Genomic DNA, 21,405 nt, shown 5'->3' with positions numbered 1-21,405 from the left:
GAGCATAAGTGTGTGACAGTGCTGGCAGCTAAAACTCTGAGAGAAGCCTGTGTTTCTGGGAAAAAGCCTTGGAAAAACGGTACCAGTATAAGTGTCTCTTTCCCAAGCAAAGACCAGATTTATTTACTGTCTAGTATAATAAAGATAATGTCTCCTCTGGAGCAAGTAATAGGCAGACTTATTGCCTATCATAAATGACTTGGGTTCCCTAAGATTAGGTTCTTCAGATGTGACACAAATCAAAGCGGGTGCAACATTGGCCTGGGCTCATTTATCTCACCACCCTGGCAAGCGACAGGCAAGGTAAATTGTCGCAAATATGATACTCATGCTGCTCGATATGTTTTGAGTAATAAAGTCCTTTATTGTGTCTTCCTCCAACATCCATAACACAAATTATTTTATTAGCTTACAAGGAGAGTAAAATTTCAGACCCTTTACAGTTCTTGAGATAAAAAGTCACTGAACTTGAAGATAAAACATTAGACTATATTTAATCTGAATAGCAGAGAGGAAAAAAATTGGGGGGGAAAAACCCCCAAAAAACAGAACTCAGAGACCTGGGAAACAATACATAAATGTCTAACATTCATGTCATTGGAGTCCTAGAAAGAGTGCAGTGCAGAAAAATACTTCAAGAAATTGTGCCCCCAAACTGCCCAAATTTAGTGAAAGTCATAAATTTAGGTTTAGAAAAAAGCAAACTCTGAACAGGACAACTTCAGAGAAAACCAGACCCTGCCACATCATTAAAAAAGGCTGAAAACCAAAGATTAAAACAATAAATTTGAAGCAGCTAAAGAAAAACAAACAATCACATTTAAAGAAACAACTAGAAGGACTGTACGTTTCTCACCAGAAATGAGAGACTAGGGGACAGTGAAACAATCTTTAAAGTGCTGAAAGAAAAGAATTGTCAACACAGAATTCTATATCCAGTAAAATACTTCAGGAATGAAGCTGAAATAAAGATATTCTCAGATGAAAGAAAACAGGAATCCGCCATCACAGGCCAGCTCTTTAAAAAAAAAAAAGTGCTAAAAGAAGTTCTTTAGACTGAAAATGTATGAGAAAGTAAAAACGTGGACCTTCAGTAATAAAGGAAGAGCTGGTAACTGGGGAAATACAATAGACTCTTTTTCTTCTCTTAAGTTATTTAAAACGTGTATGACAACAAAAGCAAAAGTAATAACACTGGTAAAGTTGTCAATGTATAGAGATGTAATATATGTGAAAACCGTAACATAAAAGAAAGGAGATAAATGGACAATTATGGTTGTAAGGCTCTGTATTTTATTTGTAGAAATACAGTATTAACTCTAATTAGACTACAAATGATTAGGTATATATATTGTAATCCCTGGAGCAATGACTCTCTCTCTCTCTCTCTCTCTCTCTCTCTCTCTCTCATTGCTGAAAGCCTCAGTTTAACTGGAGACAAGACTGAAGGACTGATTATTGATCAACACACTGACTGACTTATCAAAGTGGACAACACCAAGCAGCTCAAAGGGGGCCAACCCTGCCCCCCGAGAAAGGAGCCCTGATTGGGAGTTCCATATAGATACCTGTATAGATATGTAAAGATACCTATACAGATATCTATATGGATAGAGATAAGAGATAAAGTTAAAAAATACGGTAGATAAATTAAAATGGAATACTAATAAACATTAAAGTAATACAAAAGAAGAGAGAAATGGGGAAACAAAGTGGAAAAACAGTAAACAAATAAACTGGTAGATCTAATCCAACCATACCAAGAATTACATTAAATGTAAATAGTCTAAACATACAAATTACAAGACAGATGTGACCAGATTGCATATAAAAATAACAATACACAAAAATATGCTGCCTACAAATTAACCTACTTTAAAGACATAGATAAGAGCTGGAGTGCTACAATAACATCAGATAAAGTAAAATTCAGAATAAGAAGTACTGTCAGCAATAAAGAGGGACATCATATGATAAAAGGATGAATTTACCAAAAAAATCATAATACTAAACATCTATGTGTCTAACAATAGAGCTTCAAAATACATGAAGGAAAAACTGAACTGTAAGAAGCAAAAAGTAAAAAATCTACAATTATACTTGGAGACTTCAACACTCTTCTCTCAGTAATTGACAGAATAGATAAATGGATATGGAAAGACATGGAAAATACTATCCATCAACTAGACCTACCAGTTATAAAATACTCCACCAATAACATCAGACTATATATTCTTTTCAAGTATACACAAACTATGTACCCTAATAGACCATATCCTGGGTCATCAGACAAAATTTAACAAATTTAAAAGAACTGAAATCATTAAACATACTCTGACCATAATCAAATTAAAGTAGAAATCAGTAACAGAAAGCTATCCATAAAATCCCAAAATTTTGAAGTTAACACATTTCTAAATAAGTCCTAAGTCAAACAGGAAGTCATCACAAGGAAAACTACAAGATAGTTGAAATCGAATGAAAAGAAAAATACTATATCAAAATATGTGGGATGCAACTAAAGAAGTGATTACAGAGAAGTATATAGCTAAATACTAATACTCAAAACAAGTCTCAAATCAATGATCCAAAGAAGCTAGAAGAGCAAATTAAACACAAAGCAAGCAGAAGGAAATAAAGAGCGTAAATCAATGAAATTCAAAACAAACAAAAAAAAATCAAGAAACCAAAAATTGATTCGTTGAAAAAGATCCCAAGAAAATGATAAACTTCCCGCAAGAATAAAATAAATGAATACCACAAGCAAAAAACCAGAAGACGTAAATTATCAGTATCAGGAATGAGAAGGGAAGAGCATCACCCATAGACCTCACAGACATGGCAAGGGAGTATTACAAAAAACTTACGCCCATAAATTTCTGAATTTTAATGGACAAATCTCTTGAACATACTACACCAAAATTCACCAAGGAGAAATAGTGCTATATCTATTAAAGATACTGAATTTGTGAGGAGCATTTGAGATCTTGCTTCCTGGCAATGTTGTCAGTTTGGCTCAAATAAACACTTGTAAAAAAAATGGGAAAAAAAAAAGAGATACTGAATTTGTAGTTAAAAGTCTTCCAATGAACAAAACTACATGTTCAGAAGACTCCACTAGTGAGTTCTATCAACAGTTAAAACAAGACTAATTCCATACAACCTCTTCAAGAATATACAGAATAAAATGCCCCAATTGATTTAATGAGGCCAACATTTATAATATCAATATCAGACAAACATATTACAAGTAAAAGAAAACAATACATAAATATCTGTCACACAGATACAACAGCCTAAATAAAATAATAGCAAACTGAATGCAGCAATATATAAAAATATATACACATTATGACTGTGTGGAGTTTATTCTAGGAAAGCAAGGTTTATTCAACATTTGAAAATCAATCAATGTAATCCACTTTATCAAAAAAGAAAAAAACCTTATGATCAGCTTATTAGATGCATAAAAAGCATTTGCCAAAATCAACATCCATTCATGGATACAAAATTTCAGAAAACTAGAAATAGACGGTAATTTATTGAACCTGGTGAAAATTATCTACCAAAAAAACTTAGATAACATCATATTTAAGGGAGAAAGAATATTTTCCTCCTACAACCATGAAAGGGGAAAGGATATCCACTTTCACTGCTTCTATTGAATATTATCCTGGTGGTCCTTGCCGGTGCATTCAGGCAAGATTTTTTTAAAAAAAAGGTATAAAGAAAAGAACTGGAAAGAAATAAAACTCTAATCAGAGGTAACACAATTATCTACATAAAAATTCCCAAGGACTCTACAGAAAACCTACTAGAACACGAGTTAGTTTGGCCCAGGATAAAGGGTCAATATGCTACTAGTGAGCAAATGTAAAAGGAAATAAAAGTACCATAAACCCATGAAATACTTAGGTATAAATTAACAAAATATGTGCTAGATCTGTATGCACAGATGAAATGATGAAAAAATGATGAAAAAAGTCAAGTAAGATCTAAATAAATGGAGAGAAATCATATATTTATGGCTTAACGGCTCAATATTGTTACTATGTCAATTCTCCCCAAACTGCTCTATGGATTAAATTATTAGCAGAAATTTTTGGTAGAAATCAATAGATTATAAAATTATATGGAAAGGCAAAAGAACTAGAGTAGTCAAAACAATTTTGTAAAGAACAAAGTCAGTGGATTCACACTACCTGATTCCAAGGCTTAGATACTGTCATCCAAGTAGCGTAAAACTGGCAAAAGGACAGTAAACAGATCAATGAACAGAATAGAGTCCAGAAATAGACCCACACATACGTATATGCTCAATTGATTTTTGACAAAGATGCAAAGACAGGCCAATGGAAAAACTTTTTTTTTTTTGGAAAAACTTTTTGAGTCTAGACTCTTTAGCTTAACATAAAGCACTTGAGATTCAGTGATGTTGTTGCATGTATTGAAAAATACTACCAACCAACTTGACCTAACATTTATACAACGCTCCACCCAACATCAGACTATATACATTCTTTTCAAGTGCAAACATAATCTTTACCATGATAGGTCATAGTCTGAGTCATAAAACAAACCTTAAAAGTATGATTATCTTTCAATAAATGGTGCTAGAACAACTGGGTATCCACATGGAAAAAAAAAAAAGAAAAGCCTTAATTCATATGAAAAGTAACTCAAAATAAATTCCAGGCTTAAATGTTGAAGCTAAAACTATAACACTTCTAGAAGAAAACATAAGCAAAACCTTTGTGACCCTGGATTAGTATCAGCAAAGGATTTCACATGTGCCATATAAAGTACTATAAATAAAAAAAGGATTACTTGAACTTCACCAAAATAATTAACTTTTGCTTTGTGAAAGACACTGTTAATAGCATAAAAAGACAAGCCACAAACTAGGGAAAATATCTGTAAAACACTTATCTGGTAAAGGATTTATATTGAAAATACATAAAGAATTCTCAAAACTCAATTAAGGAAACCCAATTTTTAAAAAATGTGCAAAACATATGAAAGGACACTTCACCAAAGAAGATAATTTTCAGATGGTGACTTATGTACATGAAAAGATACTCAACATCATTAATCATTATGGAACATACAACAAAACCACAACGAGGTAACACACACACCTATTAGAATGGTCCAAAAAAAATCAGTGGTGTGCGGGTAAATGTTTAGCAACCAGATGTTTGGGAGAGAAGACCCTGATTTTTAGCTGTTGCTGATTTCTGCAACGTAAACATGCCTGCTGTGGCTGGTTACCCCTCACAAACTGTTAAGTTGGGAAAATGTGTACTACTTTTTACCATACAGACACAATAGACATATAACCTCAAGACCACAGAAAACAGTACAATGTAGTAAAGGAATTAGGAAGTGACAAGTTGAAAATATTTATTCTTTGTTTTTAATATAATTTAATTATAAATTTATATACTTTAATTTTTAACAATGGCTGTGTTTATTAACCAGCTTACAAAATTCCTGAAAATTTAACAATCAGTTGTTTTGAGTCAGTATAAGCTGGCCTCAAGCTCACCACTGCCTAAAATAAAAACTTAAACTAACAAGTGCTGACAAGGACGTGAAACAAATGGAATTCTCATTCATTGTTGATGAGAATGCAAAATGAATACAGATGCTGAGGAAAAGAGTTTGGGAGTTCGTTCTCTCTCTCTCTCTCTCTCTCTGTCTCTCTCAGAATCTTTTGTAATTTTATTACATTTCAGAGATCAAATTAATGCAAACCTGATCAGAGACTGAAATAGACAAATCCAGCTTCATCAAAGGTTCCTTGGGGCTAACTAGGTTTTCAGGATCCAAACACTCAGTAATATATACAAAGCACAACTCTTTGATTAGAGATAAAATTTGATATGAAAGTTACTTTTATGATACAAGGAAATACAGTAACATACTTTTGTGTTGAAGCATCATGCATGTGTTTGAATGAAACCACAGATAATCGATTTTCAGAACACTGTTCTATTGAATCTGGTCTCGAGTTGTAGGTATTACACTATAGACATTAATTCGTAGGACTAAAAGCAAATGACTCCACCTCCCTGTACCTTACCCCCCTTGAACCTCTTTGTAAGAAAAGTTTGGCAGTTTCTTACAAAGTTAAACATATATTAACCATACAACCCAGCAATACTATTTCTAAGTATTTACTCAAAAATAAAAACCTGGTTCATTACAAAACCTCTACATAAATATTTATATTGACTTTACTCATTAATGCCCCAAACTGGAAACAGAAATGTCCTCCAACAACAAACTGCTACATATATATGACAAATTCAGCAATAAAAAGGAATGCACTATTGGTACATGCAACAATATCGATAAATCACAGATGCTTTTTGCTAAGTCAAAGAAGCTAGCCTCAAAAAGTTTCATAGTGTATGATTACATTTATATGAAATTCTGGAACAGACAAAACTAAAGGCAGAAAACAGATCAGTGGTTGCCAGAGGCTGGGAGTGGGAGGGGTTAACTACATGAGAGAATTTTTTGGGGGATGTTGGAAGTGTTCTATATCTTGATTAAGGTGAGCGTGAACTTTACTAAATTGAGGTAAATTTCAAATCAACTAAAAGCTATCATCACAGGAAAAAAACCACAGAGTTCAATTTCATAGGAAAGTGGGCATTGGTAAAATTAATATTAAAGGCAAATATTATTCTTGTTAAGAAAAAAGTCTGCAAAAAATTGAGCACCTCTGCTTCAAGCAACTTCATAACATTTTTTACAGGAACTAAAAATTCATTCTAAAATCCTTAAATTTAACGGTTTCAAGGAAACGTGGTCAACTAGAGTGTACCTCTTCATAAATCTCTTTCTAGTCATTTTCCATGCTGTAATCTTTAAATAATTGGTCATAAAATGTTTTTTTCCTCTGAAACGTAGGTAATTGATAATCAAATTTTCAAAAAAAAAATAATACATTTAAAGTTGAAGGCCTAAGATTAGAAAACATAAGAAAACAAATTATACATTGTTACATTGGGACAACAGATACTAACCTTTAGTTCCTCTTTACCAACAGTCTCTTTCTCTACTTACTCTCTCTTGATAATGTCACCCACTTGGAGTGTTTCAGATATCATCTCTATGCCATTAAGTCTCTCGTCTTCTATACTAGTTCTGTATTATGTGCATATTACATTTACACATGTATTACCTGGTATTGCAGGTGTTTGTTCACACAGCTCTGTTTATTATATTGACTCCTATTGGTTCACACTCCAAGAGGGCAAGGATTAGACTTCCACATAGTCTGTCTGGTTCAGTGTTATCATTCAATAAATTTATGTCACAGTCTCAAATCTACATCTCTAGCCCATCCAGCATTTCTAGCTGTCTAACGTTATTTTCATTAGTGTATTGTATCCCCAGGTGAAATAGTTATAATTCCTTCCCCTAAAAATTACCTGAAGAGAGGAATTGTAAATCTTAAAATGTCTCTTTTTAAATCTGCTGATTGCATCAATTTCCTTCTCTCCTTTTTTATTTGTGCTTTCTTCCTGAGGCCGTTAACCTCAGACTTAAAATAGCTTCCATCTCATTAACCTACCAATGATACCTCCCAATCAAATTTATCCCTCAGACTGGGGGCACATTAATTTTCATCGGTGATCATGTTACTGCCACACAAATCTCGCACAGCTTTCATCTACCTGTACAACAAATTTCAAAGTCCTTCTCACTCTCACCACATAGTAAACCTGTAACATCCTATATTCAGCCACTCAGAATTATTTATGATTCCCAAGAATATGGAGTAAAACTTAAGTGATCCTTGCCATTCTTTTACTGCGCAATTTCATTCCACACTCTCTTAAATATTACCTCCTCACTGAGTGTTTCCCGGCCAACAGAAGCATGCATGTACTGGTGATCTACAACGTGTCAGTAACATTGACAAGAATTAGAATCTTCCCATTTCACTGGTACTTGCAGTGAAACATGATGTATTTCCAGGTCCTATAATCACAATCTGTCTATAACAGAGTTTTCTGCATGTCTCTTTTTTCTTCACTGGAGATTTTCTGTCCTCAATGACTTGCAGCATCTTGCAATCCCATCATCACTCCCATTATCATCTAAACCGTATGGCAGAGAGTAAATACTCAAGTGTTTACCGAAGTCAACCAAGCACAGTATCTTCTGAGCACTTACAGCATGGGGTTACAGATGGGAAAGGAATTCTAAGACCTGTCAGTCTCCGATCTGGAAATTTCACTTGAAATGCTCTATAAACTCTATCGTGACAGTGTTGGGAAAACTGTGGTCCTCATCTGAACTTCATCTGACTCTTAGATTTGAGGTTATATGAGAACTAGATATAAACATCTATAGTCAAATGATTTTGGACAGGAGTGCCAAGACCATTCAATGGTGAAAAAATAGTCTTTTAACAAATTTTGCTAGGACAACTGGATTGCCACATGCAAAAGAATGTGAAGTTGGACCCTTACCTCCTACCACATAAAAAATTAACTCAAAACAGATTAAAAACAGATGTAGGAGTCAAAACTATTAAACTCCTATATGTAGGAGTCAAAACTATTAAACTCTTAGAAGAAAACATAGGTGTAAATCTTTATAATCTTGGATATTGCAGGGATTCTTACATAGGACACTGAAAGAATAAACAACAAAATAAAAAAATAGGTAAGTTGGACTTCATAAATTTTTCTTTTTATTTGTGCTTCAAAAGGCCATCAAGAACATGAAAAAACAACCCACAGAATGGAAGAAAATATTTGCAAATCATGTATCCGATAAGAAATTTGTATTTAGAAGATATAAAGAATTCTTACAACTCAATAATAAACACAACCCAGTTAAAAGTTTAACCAAAGATATACAAAGGGCCAATGAAACGATGTACATCATTAGCCACCAGGAAAATGCAATCAAAACCACACTAGGAATCCACGTCACACTCATTAGGATGGATCGAATCAAAAAGGCAGATAATATCAAGTGTGGTGAGAATGTGGAGAAATTGGTACCCTCACACTCGGTTGGGAAGAATGTGAAATGATGTGGCCGTTTTGATAAACAACTTTGGCAATTCTTCCAATGATTAAATGTAGTATTACTTATGACCCAGTAATTCTATTTGTACACAAATGTTTATTGCAGCATTATTTGTAATAGCCAAACGTGGAAACAACCCAAATGCCCATCAACTAACAAATGGATAAACAAAATGTGGTATTAGCCATATAATGGAATATTATTTGCGCATAAAGAGTAATGAAGTAAACTTTGAAAACATTATGCTCAGTGAAAGAAGCCAATCACAAAAGACCACATATTATGATTTCATTCATATAAAATCCAGAATAGGGAAGACTATAGAGACAGAAAATAAATTAGTGGTAGCTTAAGGTTGGGAGAAGGGTTTGGGGAATGGGGACAGGAGGTAATAGTTAAAGGATATGGGTTTGCTGGTTTTTCTTTTTTTCTTTTTTTGAATTAAAGTTTATTGGGGTGACAATTATTAGTCAAGTTACATAGATTTCAGATGTACAATTCTGTAATACATCATCTATATATTACATTGTGTGTTCACCACCCAGAGTCAGTTCTCTTTCCATCACCACATATTGGATGCTGGGATTTTTTTTTTTTTTTGAGGTCATGAAAATGTTCTAAAACTGACTGTGGGAACGGTGGCACATATCTGTTAATATATGAACATCCATTAAATTGTTCACATTAAATGGGTGAATTGTACGGTATGTCAATTATATCTCAATAAAGTTGTTTGTAAAAAAGAAAAAGAATAGACAAAATAAAAATGTCCTGAGTTAATTTTTTTTTAAGGTGCTGTCTTACTACTCCATGTTGCTTTAGGCATCTTTTAAGTTTAGGGATGTATCATTTAAGGAAAAAGCAGTACTCCTAAACAGTTTAAAGCCTTGCCTCTCAGATACAAAAAAAGAACATGCTTTTGCCAGTTTTGTTTTTCCCCTTCTCATTCCCTTCCCTGCCTCCTATGCCATCCTCTCACCATTTTGTTCCATAATCACAATAGAAATTTACCCTAGGGGTTTTAAATACGCTTTGTTTACTGAATATAGCTTTATGTGACTGTTCTTAATTTTGAAAGGAAAGGAGATTAATATAAATGTAGGGTTCATATACACTAAGCTGTATAATGATTACAAGCTTAGCAATTATATTAAAGCTGTCTGTAATTTGATTTTCACTTATATAGATTTCAATTGATTTCTTTCCTCCAAATATCCTCAAAGAAAAAAGTTTCTACATAAATAATGCAATTTTAAAAACTCTGACTTACTTGTTTTTTTAATTGAAAGACATTAATGTATGTCTTACTTTCAATTTACAGCGTAGGTAATAACTATTCAAAGCAGATGATCTGGATCAGAATCATGCCAGGTTTTGTAACTCATGTTGTCTATGAGCTAGAAGCAATGTCATGAGGAACCTGAATAAAAATGCAGAATATTGGGCTTACCCCAGAATAAGAATGTGCACTTGAATAATATACCTAGGTAACTTATGTATAAAGTTTGAAAATCAGTGACCTAGAGCACTTATTAAATATGCATACTCCAGTGAGACAAAGGCATCTGCATTTTAAACAAGTATGCTATGGTTTCTTCTGCACACTGAAGTATGATTAAGACCTGTTTAAAAGAAAAGTGGAGTGAAAGAACATTCCTTTCGGGATGTTTTGGTATACTAAGAAATACTGCGTACATATCCTTCTCCAAATAGTTTGAATAAACCCTCCCAAAAAACACAAAAAAACCTGAATTTATAAATCTCAAAGTTATACCACCTTAAAATTAATAACCTGAATCAGTTTATGAAATAAGGGGTTTAGATGAACAGTCAAAACCAACTTTATTTACAACTTTTGCAGTGCACTAACCAAGATGAAATTTTTTCCTAACTTCTGTAGGCTTTTACTTAAAAAAAGTCAACTACTTTATTAAAGACACCCATCCAAACAGAAACAGATTATAGTTCCAGAAACAGATTATAGAGTTTACTCAACTCTAAAAGATGTCAATTAAACAGCATGCTTAGAGTTCACAGTATTCTAGTTTATACCTGGTTAGTCAACTTTGTTCTGATCCTTGCGAGAGGAAAGCCTTCAATGCCCTCAAAGAGAATACACTTAGGATCCCCACACAGACATTACCTTTCAATATATGTTAAATTGGCTATAGAGTATGTATAAACGGCTAAAAGGATACTAAGCCCCCAAAGCAATTTGTTATGCAAAATCATTTTTATTAATTCTTAGGAGATGCTGCTTTTGACAATGCAGCAAACATTTACTAAACACAAATATTCCAGATTTTATGAGGAAGACAAAGATGATCAAGGCACTATTTTTAGTCCCAAATAGCATATAATCTGAGGGGGTAAGTACAGTTTGGCCTAGTACCTGCATATACAATTAGCAGAATGCGGTCAGTCAATGCTGAAACCGTTCTCCCAAGTTCCCAGTTTCAGGTAACTAAATTTCAGATAATAGATATTTTACAGTAATGTTCAATTTATTTGGTGCAGAGGTGAAAAAGCCAAGAAAGCTTACAAAAAACAAAAACAGTTTATAAGTTAAGTACAGCCCGAGGTAAACAATCCTCTGGAAAATTTGCTTACATTTTAATACACATACACACACTTGCAATTGGGCTATGAGGTGTGTGTGCTCTCATCAAATGCAAAGCAATTCAAACATGAACTTGAAGTAGAACACCCACTGCAGTTAAGTTCATGGAGGGTGTTTCCTTTGACAAAAACAGGAACACTCAGTTTCAGAGATCGCTGACCATGCGAGAATAGAGGAAATGGGAGTGAGGACCTGTTTTTATTTCTCTCCCCTGGTAACTTAAAACAGAAAAACCGGTTTCCTGGACTACTCCCTCCCTTCAACTTGATATTCTACAAACACTATGATCCTTAAAAAGTCTAGGAACTACGGAAGACAAAACCGGTCACATGCATTTACCCATTCAGCAGCCCGAAACAGAGGAACCACCCTCAAGGGGCACCAGCAGTCCACGAAGGGCCACGACTGGGAAAAGTGCGTCCACACGCTCCCTACAGAGCCCGGGTCCACTCAGAGCTCACCTCATTGCTCTCTCCCTTTCGGGGGCACACCCTCCCTGGGGAAGGGAAAGGCAAGCAACTCTCCAAAGATGCTGTGGAGGTCGCCGGGGAGAGCGGTCACATTTACTGGGACCGAGGGCAAAACCGTCCTGGGTCTGGAAGAAGAAATACATGCAACAGACACCGAGGAAGGCCAGCTGAGCCGGGCAAGGGAGCTGCGATGCTCCGTCGGGTCCACGCCGCTCTGGGAATTAGACCCCCCGCCCTAAGGCGAGTCTGAGGAGGCCTAGCCGCGCATGCCAACTCCAGCCCACTGACAAGTACCCGAGGTGTTGTTGCCCGCGTCACAGGTGTCCCCCGACCAGGTCCTTGCACACCCGGGGGTGGGGAGGGACAGGTCGGGGCAAGGAAAAGGCACCTAAATGAGAGACGCACGGCGGAGCGCAGCACCCACGGGGACGCGGTCTCACCTCTAGGGTGGAGACAGTGCTCGTGAACAGGTCCTCTCCGTCCTCCTGCTCCTCAAAGTCGGTGGGCCTCCCGTCCCCCAATGGAGGAGGCTCCCTCTCGGCCGCCATCTTCGCTCGCCCAGACGACTGCGCGAGAGGGGCCTTGCGGACCCGTCACGTGAGCACGCACGGCTGGGCTGGCGCGCGGGCCTCCCGGCTCCTCCGCCTTCCCCTCCCACCTCTTGCGGCCCCGCCCAGCCGTGCGCGGCCCCGCCTCCGGTCTCGTGACAGCCCCCGTCCAGAGTGGCCGGCGCTCAGCCCCGCCCCTTTGCCTCTCTTTCCACCTCGGCGTCTGGTTTTCGGCTGCCTTTTCACCGCCAACTTGCTGTACTGACTTTTGTGGAAGAATCTGGGACTTTCATTTCCCCATTACCTTCTTAGCACGAGTAAGCCAAACGATTTCTGTTGGCATGACCAGTTTTAAAATCTCCTTTTAGGAAATGGAAGACCAGTTGGGAACCAGTCTCTAGTCCAGGCTTGGATTATACACAGAGGGCTAGATCGAGGATTGGTAGAAAAGAGGCATCTCTCGTAAATCTCTCTAGGCTGTCCAATGGAACTTTCTGACATGATCGAAATGGTCTATATCAGCGCTGTCCAGTAGAGTAGCCCCTGGCCACGTGTGACCACTGAGCACTTGAAACGTGACCAGTAAATCTGAAGTTTACTCCAGTTTCATCATGAGCCACACAATATTTTTCCCCCAATAGTCAGAAAGGCTGGAAAAATGACAGGAAAAAAAGTGGAAGATTGATAAGAGCATCATACTCAATAACCTCAGCCAGTTACGAGCTCTTCATCATGGGAAAGTCACTTGAAGACGTTCAGCTTCAATTTCAACAGTAAAATGGGCATGTTACTAACCCTCCACTCATATTGCACAGGATTATTGTCAGGATCAAATGAGAAAACAAGTGAAAATGTTCTGAAAGCTAAAGAGTGCTGTGTCAATGCAAGGAATGTTCGTGGAAACATAAAAGAGGGGATTGCAAATAGCAACCTGAGGTGGTACTTTTGCTGGAGAAAGAAAACAAGCGTCATAGGGATTCTGCACAAATGAAGTACAAACCCTCAACCCTCACTGGCCTGGGAGGCCTGGGTTCCACTGTCTATCTGCAAAACTTACCTAGCATCTCTGGAATTATTATTTTTTTTTAAGTGCATTGGAGCAGAAGGTTTTTCTGCTGGCTAGGATTTCTTCCACCCCAGAATTTTTAAATTTCTATGATTACTTTCAAGAAGCATCAGCCCAAACCACGACTAAGTAAGTATTGCAAGATCCCACTGTTCCTTGGGTGAGTGTGATGCACGGGCAAATTGTCACTGCCATGCTACCATCACTATTGCTTTCTAGAGCCACTGATGGAAGACTGAGCTGTGTAGGTACATTCCCTGGCCTGCACTCCACCGCTTCTGGATAGTCTGGAGTCTGTCACTGATCAGAAACTTTAACCTTTTAAAACCACACAGCTTAGCTTGAGGTGATTCTTCTCTGTATCCTTAATTTTTACCCGTGTTTCTGTTTATTGCTTACTACTTTCTGTCTTATGCTAAGGTCATTTATATTCCCAGCTTATCTTTTTCACTGGACATCTGAATTGGTTGAAATATAGGTTCATCCGTTTATAACAGAGAACTACATTAAAATTGCCTTTAAAAATGTACTTTAATTACCCTTCGTGTAGGACTGTAATAGCTCTATGAGATCATGCAGGGATTACGGGCTCCTTCTGTTGTTCTGCCCTCCCTAGGATATAATCTCTTCCTTATGGTCCAAGTTGGCTCACCATCAACACTACATTCCCGGCAGAAAAAGAGTAAACGGGAAATAGAATGAAACTCCTTCCCTTGAAGGGCACAGTCCGGAAGTTGCACACACCACTGCTGTCCATATCCCTTTGATCAGCTCATTAGTTACATGGCCATCCCTAACTACAGGAAACGAGGAAATGTAGTTGTTATTCCACTCATTTCCCCATAAATTAGGGGTTCTCTTATTCTTGAAGAAATGGAGACTATTGTAGGGGACCAACAGTCTCTGTTTTAAAGCATCCATTCATTCTTTTCATGGTACCATGATTTCCTCCTGGGTAACCACTCCTTTCTCACCCTTGACTGGAAGTCTCCTCCAACTAAGGCATGACCTAGGCTCAAACCAAACATAGCACTGACTCCTTTAGCCCTAGTGATTGATGGGAGGTCAGAATCGGCTGCATTTCCCCCAAATTCTCAGCAACTTTGATTGTCTTTCCCTATTCAACCTAAATTCCATGAGCTAGAATTGTCTCACTATTCATCCCAGCTCGTTTTTTTTCTTCCTCGATCCTTTGCCTTTCTGTTTTATCTTCTCTGAAATCCAAAATTTAACCATCAACTTTTCTACTATATCCATATTGCTAAGAGCATTTGAAAAATAAACTCCAACTTTAACTGAATATCCTATAAGTCTACTATCTCCAAACCCAAATCCACACAGATACCATTGTCTCTTTTCCAAATCCTTCAACTATATTTTCCAGTAGATGTTCTCAATGTTCATTTTCTTCTCAAGTATCCCATGATCTTTTCTCCTCATTTTCAATGGCATTTTCTCCTCAATTCACTGCTGAGTGAATCCTTCAGCCTTCAGATATGATTGGTAGTCTCTTCTCTCTGTGCTTCTATCACTTGCTATATATGTTCCTATTGTATTGTACTGTGATCGTGGCCACTTTGCTATCATCCCTAATAGTCTGGAAGATCATTGAGTTCAGGGACCATTTCTTATTTGGCTTTGGACCCTGGGTAACCCTGTTTTGCTTATCTATTGCTGTAAAACAAATTATCCCAAAGTTAGCAGCCTAAAAACATACATATTTTCTCACGATTTCTGTGGGTCAGAAATCCAGGTGTAACTTAGCTGAGTTCCTCTGACTCGAGGTCTTTGCAAGACTGCAATAAAGGTCTCTACCAGAGAGAGCGCAGTCAATTCAGGATTGAACTGGGAAAAGATCTGCTTCCAAACTCACTCAAGTGACAGGTGGCAGGCAGGCTTCAGGTCCTTGCTGTTGAATAGAGACATGAGTTCCTTGCCACAGGAAGCTCTCTGTAAGGCTTCTCACACAATATGTCAGCTTGCTTCCCCAGAGTGAGGACTCTAAGAAAGAGAGAATGAGACAGCCCCAAGAAAGGACAAGAGAGGGTGAACAAGACAAAAGCCAGAGTCTTTTTGCAACCGAATCTCATAAGTGGCATCTCATCACTTTTACTGTATTCTGTTCATTAGAAGCTCACACTCCAGCGGAGGGGTAAAACAAGGGTAAGAGTAACAGGAACCAGGGATCTTGGGAGTCATTTTAGAGGTTGCCACAAACCCCCATAGTGTTTAATACTCAATAAAATAGATATACTTTTAATACCTTAAATGAATAAATTAATGAATGTGTGAAACTCAGAATAGAGGGCTATCTATGTAGATTTGGTAGTTAAAACCACTAGTACATGAGAAGATCCAGATAGTCTGGGAAGCACAACCCTAAGGATCATTTAAAAAATTTTTTTTAATGATCTCTGGGAAAGGAAGAGGTGCCATAAAGAAAATGGAAAAGCAGCAGTCAGAGAGATAGGAAGCAATCTAGCAGACAGGGCTATAAATAAAGTAAAAGGACAAAGAAGAGGAGCTGACAGTATCAAATGGCTTCAGTATATTAATAAGACAACTGAAAAGAGTTTACGAGTACAAAAAATGGATTCTGCAGCAACCTGTGGTGGTTAATGTTGTGCGCTGACTTGGCTGAACCATGGTTTTCAGATATTTGGTCTATCATTATTCTGGATATTTCTTTACAGGTGTTTTGAAATCAAATTCACATTCAAATAGTGGACTTTTAGTAAAGCAGATTACCCAACATAATGTGGGCAGGTCTTGTGCAATTGGCTGAAGGACTTAATAGAACAGCCTGACTTCCCATGAGCAAGAAGGAATTCTGCAAGCAGCCTGCCATGAACTTGAACTGCAGTGCTTACCTGTGTCTCCAGCTTGCTAGCCTACCCCATCAGATTTTGGACTCACCAAGCTTCTAAGATTGCATAAGCCAATTCCTTAAAATTAGATAGGTAGGTAGATAGATAGATAGATAATGTCACACCCTGTTTGTTCTGTTTCTCTGGAGAACTCAAATACGCCAGTATAAACTATTTTTTCAAGAAATATAAATGGAAGGAATGACAGAAAAGGTCAGTAACTTGCTGAAGACAGGTTTATTTTTTATGTATGTTTGTTTTATTTTAATTAGAGAGAGTTAAACATGTTTATGTAGTAGGGTCAGAGGTGAAAAGAGAGCAACATAGAGAGATATAATCAGAAAGGATGAGATCTGAAAGCATACCAGCAGGAATGGGATAAAGAGCAAATAAAAGAATTGGCCTTAAAAAAAAGAACGTAGACTTCTGAAAATGGAGAGGGAGGTTAGAGTTTGTATTAGCTGGTGTGCATACAAAGCATCCCAAAACTTAGTTGTTGAAAACAACAACCATTTATTATTTCTCATGAGTTTGCAGATCAAAAAAGGCAGTTCCACTGGACCAGATTTGGCAATTCTTGTCTTAGGGCTTGTTCATATATCTGTAGCCAGCTGAGGGATTGACCGGGGGCTGGCTGGACAAGGCTGGTCATGGCCAGGACAATTCAGTTCCACTCCACGTGCCCTCATCCTCCTAGACTAGGCTTCTTTTTAAGGCTGTGATAGGGTTCCAAAATAAATAAAATTAATTAATTAATTAATTAATTAATTAATTAATTAAAAGAAGAAGGCGGAGACACACAGTCCTTTTTCAAGCTTCACAAAAGAAAGTCATTCAGCCAAGCCCAGGGTCTACAGAACAGGAAGGGACTACAAAATTACAGGGCAAAGGGTATGGAACAGGGACCCTATAATGGTCCATTAATTTGGACCATTGATGCAATCACTTTACCAAAGGGTGGACGCATTTATAGACTTCTTTGTAGTACCTTGGTTTACGAACCTCTCTGTTGATGAAAATTTCAGTTTATGAACACCGTAAACCTGGAAGTGAATGCTTCGGTTTTTGAACATGCCTCAGAAGTCAACCATGTCACACGGCTTCGCTTCCGCTGAGTGCAAGGTCCTGAGGCCTAGCTGTCGGCTGTTTTTGAATGTTTCAGAACTCGAACGGTCTTCCGGAACGGATTACTGTATAGGGGCAGGAAATGGAAAAAGTCCACACTCAAGAGCAATATTTTTTTTCTATGGGGTAAGAAAGGGTAATTTCTAAGAGAAAAGAGGTCAGTATCAGCACAGGTTGCATGAGGAAATTGAAGAATATTTTCAGTAGGTCTTGTGAAGATTTGGAGAGAACATTCACCAGACACCTACAAGGAACTGGCAAATAGTACTGGAAGCCTAAGTGAGGTGGAGACCATATGTTTCCGGTGGCAGTAATCCCAACATTTGCGTGATTTTTCTGCTGTAGTCTAGCATTGGAGGTGTAGGAGAGGAGGTAGATGGTTGGATTGATTCAAAGTTAGACATTTTTAGGATGAGTTTGGTGAAGGGACAAAAGGGCTGAAGATTTTGAGGCCCCTCAACAGGGAGGAGTGACCAGAAATAGGTGGTTACCACTGACAAGAAGGGATAGCAGGTGGCATGAATCTCAAAGAAAGAGGAATTTTTTTCAAGGGTGTTAAAAAGTGACAGTATGAATGTGATATTTAGAACCCAATATAAGCTATATTTTTCGTGAAAAGTGACTTATTACTCAAGGCAAGGAGGTCAAAGGAACTTTCTGGGAGGAAACTAATGATGTAAGAACATTTGTTTGCATGGGCATTGGGGCTCTAGGGGGTATAGTGAAAAGAGTGAAGATGGAAGTCAGCTGTGGATGAAAGGGTATATAGGAGGTGAGGGGAACAGGTCAAGAAGACAACGGGAAGAACTTATCCTTGAACATAGCTTCTGGTGAGTGAAGTGACATAGGAGCTATGAACAAATAAGATCCATTATGATCTTTTTTACAATTATATTAGGAAAATACTCATTCGGTTGCTTAACCAAATAATCCTTTGTTTGCTTACTTTTAACACGAGTCAAGTGAAAATATTTAAGCTTGGTACTGAAAGGTAATGAAGGACTTCACATGTGTTGAAGGAAGGAAGGAAGTCAGTCAGTCAAGCATAGCGTTCTCTTTCTCACAGGTCATAAATGCACACAAACTACCATTACTCTAAAAGTGGCAGCGATCCCCAAATCAGTGACATTACTAATAACTGGGAAATGGTTTTATAGATGTGATTCCCATGTCTCAGTCCCTCCGTGGCAGCAGAGTCTTACAGACTGGAACATCCTTTCAAAACAACTGTTCCTTCGCTTGTATTTCTTGAACACCATAAAGGGAGACATACAAATCATGACAACATTTAAGGCAAGCAAACAAACAAAAACCTTTATCTTTTTCCCTCCATTTTTTCCCCTCATACTGTAAATTGTCCCCGTGCCTCATACTGTAAATTGTCCCCGTGCCTCACCCGAAAATGCCCCTGTTAAAACCCTCCCCCTTTGTCTCTGGGCCCTGTTTACCTGCCGCCACTTCTCTGGCCACAGTATCCGTAAGTCCACTACTACAGTCTCTGCTGGTTTCATGGCCAGGAGTCCTGTGCAGCCACAGAAGACCCTGCGTTCAGAAGCGCCCCATGCTTAATCTAAAGCTCTGCTGTCACTGTCTTAAAATTCTTAACAATTTTGAACATGCGCCCCTGCATTTTCATTTTGCACTGGGCCCTGCAAATGACGTAGCTGGTCTTGATTCCAGTCTGCCAGTTATGACAGCCCCAGGGGATAGTGGGAGGATTGTCTCCTGTCCCTCAGGGAAGACTAGCCTGTACTCTCCTCTCACTGCTTTTTCCAAGAGAATTGACTGAGTGGTTTTGGTGGCTTCACCCATCTCAGCTCTCTACTTCTGAGATGAGCAGTAGTGAAAGTTGTCAAAACTTACATTTTAGTAATTTTTGTCCTATCACACATGCTTTTGAGGACAATAGGTCAATTTCAAACATAAATTATGGCAAATATGTGCGTATGGTTAACTTTACAAGGATTGGCACATGTAAAGGAAGGCTTAGAGCAATTTTTTCAGTAAAATAGAACATCAGCAACAAAATAAGGAAGAGGATATCTGTTATTTCCAAGAGATATTTTATGAATACAGTATTCTAGGGACAGAGTTATTTACTTGGGTGAACTGAAATAGGAACGGAAACTACTAATTATTGAGGAAAGCCTTACGGGAATAAGATACAGTGTTGGGGTTAGGTAAAGGAACTGGATACAAACCAACACAAAATAAAACTAAAAATATTGACTGCAACCTCTCTTTTTCAATTCTCGTCATGAACCCCATCTCTTACATCAGACATTTTCTTGTTCCAATGAAATTATATATTTTTGTCCTTCATCAGCCTTCACGTAATACCTTACATGTTGTAATCCTCAGTCAATAGCTGTTGTCTGATTGAAAATAAATCTAGAACAGAAATTATTTTAGATCAAAGGAAGCAAACTGTCAGCCTGCATTCTTGGCACACATGGGATTTATTTGGCCCACACTGTTTTTCAAAATATTTTGCTCAATTGGCAATATTTAAAAATCAGTGAATTTCATGCAAAAATCCAGATTTCTGGCTCCTCTTTAAAAAACTAAAAGACCTGGTTATATATAGTGTACAACTCTGTGGGCATATGCTCTCCAGGTCGCCATAATAATCCCCAGTGCACGCTGTTACCCTCCCAACATGGATGAATCTCCACCTCCTGTGGCAGATGGTGAATTGATCCCCCAAATCTATCCCTACCCCATTCCTCCTTAATAATAAGCATCAGCTTTCAGCAGGCATCCTGGCAACCAGAATAAAGAGAACTTTTCCTCCTCCCTTATAGCCAGGGGTGGCCATGTGTCTTAGTTCTGGCCAGCTTATTTAAGGTAAACAAAGTTTTATGTGCAGTTCTATAAAATGTCATTAAAAAGAGGAGACATGCCCTTTCCCCACTTTCTCCGTCTCAGGCTGGAATTCAAATGTAATTGCTGGTGCTTCAGTAGCCATCTTTGACCATAAAGTAAACTTGGGACAGATACAGCAATAAAGCAGAGGAGTCCTGAGTTTCTGGCTCAGACAATTTGCCATAGCAGCCCAGGGATGCCTACCTCTAGGCTTTTACATCAGACAGAAACCATTTCTATCTTTTTTAAGCCACCATTGTTCAGAAATTTTTGTCACATACAGTCAAATCTAATCCTAAATAATATAACTACAAATCATCTCTAAGAATCAAGATTTTTCTTCTTTCTCATGACTACCATTATTAAAAGGTAAATACTGTGAAAAGTCAAAGTCTTTGGGAAGAAGGATATATGCGGTAGATCTTACAGTTTGGAAGTGGTAGGTGTATACTCCATGAATATAAATTGCTTGAGGCACCTCTATCTTTGGTTAATATTGTGTGGTGGGAAAGCATGCAGGCTTTGGTGTTTCTGAATACTCCTACGCTTCAATTTCCTCATCTATAAAATGAGAATAATAAAAATAGTAACTTCCTTAATGACTTCTTGGAAAGATTAGATGAGATAATGTGCTTAGCCAAAAAGAAAAGTCTCATTCCTTAAATTCTAGGCAGATGAGATAGAATGGTGATCTGGAGGTGGTGAGGCACGTGGAATTAAAGAGAGATACTGTCCGGGTGGGTTGTCTCGGGGGTAAGGTGTGTGCTCCTCGGGGAGCTGGAAG

General features: G+C 37.8%; 1 protein-coding gene across 2 annotated transcripts in view; it reads right to left on the bottom strand.

Annotated features, from left to right (window-relative positions):
* SNX2 (sorting nexin 2) overlaps positions 1-12,770 on the bottom strand; it is a 52,253-nt gene extending 39,483 nt beyond the window's left edge. The window contains exon 1 of one of the 2 annotated variants that reach the window (XM_033110527.1): positions 12,591-12,770. In XM_033110527.1, coding sequence (XP_032966418.1) covers positions 12,591-12,698 — 108 coding nt within the window. In that variant the 5' untranslated portion in view covers positions 12,699-12,770. The remainder of the gene's footprint in view (positions 1-12,590) is intronic. The other variant, XM_033110528.1, reaches the window with a different exon arrangement.
* Between the last annotated feature and the right edge of the window lie 8,635 nt (positions 12,771-21,405).

The sequence above is a fragment of the Rhinolophus ferrumequinum genome, chromosome 7, assembly GCF_004115265.2.
Source record: "Rhinolophus ferrumequinum isolate MPI-CBG mRhiFer1 chromosome 7, mRhiFer1_v1.p, whole genome shotgun sequence".
In the NCBI taxonomy this organism is placed as follows: domain Eukaryota; kingdom Metazoa; phylum Chordata; class Mammalia; order Chiroptera; family Rhinolophidae; genus Rhinolophus; species Rhinolophus ferrumequinum.
Note: the sequence above shows the minus strand (reverse complement) of the source record. Positions and strands in the feature narration are given on the sequence as shown.